Below are 5,567 nucleotides of genomic sequence, written 5' to 3' on the forward strand. Positions count from 1 at the left end.
AATGAGAGTGGAAGAGCAAAACTTCAATGTGTAAAGCCAGATGGATGTTTGATAAATTAGAAGCAGGTGTGCAGGCAGTTTGTAAGGTGCTGGCCTGGGCAGCTGCAGCCTCAGCACAAAGGTGTCAGAATTAGTCACTTTGTCAGTGTCTGGGAGATGCTGTATCAGTCTCAGTTGGGATGAAATGCCCTGGAACTCAAGGCCCAGTACTTTTAAAAAGGTCATTTGCATCAGGCCCTCTTCAAACAAAGCTACAGGGTGGACAAACTTGCTAAATTTCCATGGAGAACACCAATTTCCATGGAGAACACCAATTCCTGTGTTAGATAAGGGGGAGAGGCTTATGGATACTTTTGAAGTTGCTATGAATGCCAGGCTACTGTTTCTAGAATAGGTTTACAACAGCCTGATCCTTTGAGTGCTTGTGGAAATCAGACTGATGCTGTAGCTCAGGCAGTGATCTGGTTCTGGGTCCCGTTGTCAGGTACCATGAGTGGATGCAGTCCGAGGAGCTGCAGCGCCTGACCGCCTCTGAACCACTCAGCCTGGAACAGGAATATGAGATGCAGCGCAGCTGGCGGGACGACGCAGACAGTGAGGGTCTCAAACATTTTCTAAGGGTGGGTGGGAGTGGTGAGCAGATCCCTTCTGTCCCATAAAGAGCCCACAGTGGGCTGAGAGTGCCTGGTGAGTGGGATCTACTTGCTGAAGCAGAGGGGACGTGACACCTTCTACAACAGTAGCTTTGAAGTGGCTTTCTGTTTATAGCTGGTATATGTTCAGGGAAGTAGAGAATGTCCGGGGCTGTTGGTGTCCTTTTTATGTATGCAGTTTTTCAAAGATTACAGTGATTTACATCCCACAGCATTATCTACTGAGCTGCTGCTGCACGGTCAACACTCCCCAGGTCTGATCGTCGTAAAAACGTGGAAGGGGGTTGTATTTTTCTTTGAGAAATCGAATGACTTTATAATTACCTAGTTGAGGTGTGCTGACTGAATTGGTTCCCTGGCTCTCCTACAGATAATGAATCACTGCCCATAAAAGCCTAGTAGAAATATAGCAAGCTGCAAAATACTGAGGCTGGCAAAAACCTCAGTCTGGAATATTTGTCTTAGCTGGCATTAAAAGCCTTACTAAAAGCAAAAATAATATGGACTAGGTGAATCACTAGGTCTCAGTCTCCTGTGCACCAAACAATTATTTGCCCAAACTTGCTGCAGAGTGAGACAATGCAGGGCGACGTCAGTCATGGGATGAAAGTTTTCATGCTTCTTAAATAGGCTGTTTCTAGTCTTGGTGTCTATGTCACCCTCACAATGTATTTGTCAGAATATTTCTTATATTTCTAGGGATGGGAGCAGGTACACTTGGCATGGGAGGCCTAATTATCAGCTCTTCCTCACTGTTAACATGTGGAAACTGTTGTTCCTCTGTTCATTGCATGCTTTTAATTTCGTCCTTCGGTAATTTATGAATAATTCTCAGCATGCCCTGAAAACGCTGCTACATTTTTGTTTTCCCCAGAGTGCACCTTCATTGTGCTGGACACGGAGCGGTGGTCTGGGCAGGCGTGTGCGGATGAGGACTGCATGGTGGGGGATGTGAATCTCTTCCTCACCGACGCTGAGGATCCGACTTTGGGCGAGATTGAAATTATGATTGCAGGTCAAGTTCTGCTTCATAGCTTGGACCTTTGTTGCCGTGACTAAAGCCAGCTGCAGGCAGATGTTACATACAGCAGCTTTTTATTCTCATTGCTTTACTCTGGTGGTTCAGCCGTGATCAGCATGCTTTGCTGGTCCAGGTCACAGTCTCTTCTGAAAAGTGTCTGGCATGGCTGATTTGTCTCTCATAACTGGGTGCTGACTTCTGTGGCTCTCTCTTTCAGAGCCCAGCTACCGAGGCAGAGGGTTTGGCAAGGAGGCAACTCTGATGATGATGTCCTATGGTAAGAGTGGCTCAGTGCATGGGAGTGAGAGTACAGTCGGGATGTGATCTAGAAGCTCATATTCCCAGTCATACAGGGAGGGTAGTAAGGGATCCATCTGCTCCAGGAATCGGAGTCTTGTGCTTTCATAGGTGTGGCAGCCAAGCAGGTAATAGAAATACTTCTCTTTCTGGTTTCTTTTGCAGGCGTGAGAAACCTAGGGATCACCAAATTTGAGGCTAAGATTGGTCAGGAAAATGAAGCCAGTATCTGCATGTTCAAAAAGCTTCATTTTAAGGAGGTGTGGTAACAGCCCATCTTCTACCCGGAGAACGTGAGCGGCATTTGCCCCGTGACCGGGATTGAGCTGCTTTTCTTCTGTATGATGCAGGTTGCTGTGAACAGCATTTTCCAAGAGGTAACACTGAGGCTGGATGTCAGTGACCAGGAGAGACGGTGGCTCCTGGAACAGACAGATCACGTGGAGGAAAAGAGCTACGTTGAACTGAAGCTGCCAGCTGGGGTGCTGGAGACCTGACAGGCACATACAGACACAGGCCTGGTTTCCAGGGAGCAGTTGGAGGCTGTTGTGAGGTCTGGGTGTGGAGGACACTAGTGAGCCAATGCTGCACTTAACTGTTTTCATCTGTCTCCTTCGGTTACTTTGTCATCATGTCAACTTCGCACCTTGTTGCACCAGCCAGGAGTACTGCCTGAAATTTGGACCTGGAGCACAGCTACTAATTCACTGGCTTGACCAGGAATGACTGTAACCTTCACATGCTGTTCCAGCAGAACCTAAAATCACCAGCAATTAATTGATTCCTGGTGTGACCAGTTTCTGGACAAGCAGCACCCACTGTTCCTTCTTCCAGCACCCTTAGAGCAGGATTCATCAGTTCGACAGAGGGAGTTTCAGTGCGCTGGTAGCTCAGTTTGTTTTCTCTTGAATAAAAAAAAACAGACAAAAATCTGAGGTTTCTCCAGAGCTATCTGGGAGCAGTGTAGCTCAGCTGCTCGCTTTGGTTGCTGAAAGCATGGTTAGAAATTGTAAAGGACAGCAGAGACTCTTTGAAACCTGTTTTGTGGGGTGTGGTGGGTTGCAGGGGGGCACTGCTGGGTCCTGGAAGCAAGCACCTCCGGTGCGGGTGAGCACAACCAAAGGAAAAGAGCTATTAACGTGATGAAAATTATTGATATCAGCCAACCGAGAGTAGAGCAGAGCCTCGCCACGATCGCTGCGTAACAGGGGGAACTGGCAGCTGCAGGAGCCTGCTGAGACAAACCCCCTTGCTGAGTTTCAGGGCCGTGTTTTGGCACGCTGCTGCCTGTTAAGAGTGTGGACTTGGAAACCTCAGGCCATCAGTGAAGGGATATTGTGCTTCATTTTACCAGGCTGCTTTTATGAAAGCAAGGAGGAGGAGAACACAACTGAAAGGAGATCCAGTAGTGATCTCTTCCTTCAAGGAGCTCAGGACTTGCTCTGCTGAGCCTGGAGGCTCCATTCAGCTGCTCTCCAGTAAGATGAATGGCAGGGAAAAAAATACCTCTTTCTGGGGACAGATACGTTTAGGGCAGGAGTTAGCCAGCCGGCCTCCACCGTGATATATACGAGTTCTATTGCTGAAGAAGAGGTACTTGGCTGACTCCCACTGGACAGACTTTTTAATGCAGTTATTTAGCCTGACCTTTCCTGCCCTACTCAGCATGCTCTCCACAGCAGGGGAGCTTGCTAAAAGGAGAGGGACAGAAGGTAAGGAGGATAACTGACGCTCCTGCATGTTTTCCCACTGTAATAGCAGCCGTAATGGCTAATTCTAAACCAGAAATTATTTGTTCCAATTACAAAGTATCAGGTAATAGCTTTCAGATATCCTCAGGGGTGTTTTTATTGGAGATTGGCAGACTGTGGAATTTTTAGTGTTGCTGTGTCTGTATTTTTAGGGCCTGGGGGGGTTAGTTTTCCAATTTTAGTTCATTTAAATACAATTATTCCTGTGACTAATATTAAAACTAAGTGTGGGAACAGTGTATCGTGGTATTTTAAACCACAAGTGGATTTAGTTGTAGCAAAAGCTTTGTGCCATACTGAAGTGAAGAGCGGCTCTACTTCCAGCTGGGATTACCATGACGAGGACTACTAATCCTTGTGCTCTTCATCACCTGCTGCAGGCAGGAATGGATTCTGTCCCCCAGAACGAGATTTGCAGAACCTGCCGGGTGAACTGCTGCTGGCTCTGTGCTCCTCCCATGGAGCGTTTCACCCCTCTGCCAGAGGAGCAAGGTTGGACCGGCAGGAGAGATGTAGCTGGGGTGGGATTTGCTCCCCTAAAGAGTGACTAAGGTGGGAAAAATAATTTCTTTTAACTTCTGCTGCCAGGGCCGAGGGTGCACAGTGAAACCGTGCAGCCCTTCCCAGCCCTGCCATGTCTGCCTGTGCCCCGCCGGTTGCTCTGGCGCTGGTGAGCTCCCTGCTTGGCATCCCCGGTCCCCCAGCAACGCTGGCGCGCTCCCCCGCCTCCACGGGCAGCTAGGGAAAGTCTTCGCCCAGGCAACCCAAAACAAAGTTGGGTCTGTCCTGGAGCCACAGCCCTCCCATGGGCTGAGGTGGAGGGGGGGCAAACCATGGCGGGGCTCAACCGAGATTCCCACAGGGAACCAGTCCCCAGGTTGCTCTGACCCGGCAAAGAGGCAAAAGGTTCTCCTGGGACTGGCCGGGCAACCGCAAGGTTCAGCATAGCACTCTGTCCCAGGCAGGGACATCCTGCTGGCCCCAAAGGGGAGAGGGTGGGAAAGGAGGGGACAGGGGCTCACCTCTACTCAGCAGTGCTGCTGCAGAGGACGTGACGATGGAGGATGAGGCAGGTTGAAATGGGCTCCCCCAGCTTCCAGGGAGCAGTGACAGCCTGGCACGTCCCCCCCAGATCTGGTGGCGCTTTGTCACTTGGACATCATTTGAGCTGCAGACCTCTGCGACCACTCGTCCGCTCAGGTAGAGGGGCTTCTCTGGAGGCTTGGAGCGCAAAACTAGAGTGTGCAGAAGGGGAGGAAGCAAAGATGCTGGGCAGAGGCCACTGCTGAGAGCACAGCCCTGCCTCATCCCTGGGAAGCCACCGTGCCACCAGCCCAGCTGAGCACCCCAGGCAAGCGTGCCCCCGCACTTGCACTCTGTGGCATCAGAGCTTAGCTCGGCCATGCAAAAGCTGCCTCATACGGGCTTAAAAATAGCCCTGGAAAGCAGGTAGGGCAACAGAGCCCTGAGGGCACCCACCGCGCTGGGTCCTCAACCCCTTCCAGCCACAGCACCATCACCAACCCCACGCTGAAACACCTCTCTGCCCTGCTGTCCCCTGCTTCGCTCCCCCAGCCAGGGCCAAGAGCCATCAATTTAGAGGGACAAGCAGCCCTCTTCCCACCAATCCCCCCTGCATTCCCCCAGCCCAGGATGTAACCCTGGGGCTCAGGCTCACCCCAACTCCCCCCAGAGGGGCTGGGGGTAGATTTGGGCTGCCCCAGCAGAGCTGCCGCCCTCCAGCCAGGCCAGCAGACACAGATTAGAGCCTCACATCACCCCTCACCCCCCCCTCCCCAGGGATTACAGCCCTTTAATCGCCCCGCGGCATTAACCCTCCACAGC

General features: G+C 51.1%; 1 protein-coding gene across 1 annotated transcript in view; it reads left to right on the forward strand.

Moving 5' to 3' along the window:
* Positions 1 to 2,468, forward strand: part of NAT9 (N-acetyltransferase 9 (GCN5-related, putative)) — a 2,994-nt gene extending 526 nt beyond the window's left edge. Inside the window, exons 2-6 of the mRNA XM_009879613.1 lie at positions 485 to 594; positions 1,528 to 1,668; positions 1,892 to 1,951; positions 2,137 to 2,231; positions 2,322 to 2,468. Of these exons, the coding sequence (XP_009877915.1) occupies positions 485 to 594; positions 1,528 to 1,668; positions 1,892 to 1,951; positions 2,137 to 2,231; positions 2,322 to 2,468 (553 nt within the window). The remainder of the gene's footprint in view (positions 1 to 484; positions 595 to 1,527; positions 1,669 to 1,891; positions 1,952 to 2,136; positions 2,232 to 2,321) is intronic.
* The last annotated feature ends 3,099 nt before the right edge of the window (positions 2,469 to 5,567 follow it).

Source organism: Charadrius vociferus, unplaced genomic scaffold, assembly GCF_000708025.1.
Source record: "Charadrius vociferus isolate BGI_N301 unplaced genomic scaffold, ASM70802v2 scaffold260, whole genome shotgun sequence".
NCBI classification, from domain to species: Eukaryota; Metazoa; Chordata; class Aves; order Charadriiformes; family Charadriidae; genus Charadrius; species Charadrius vociferus.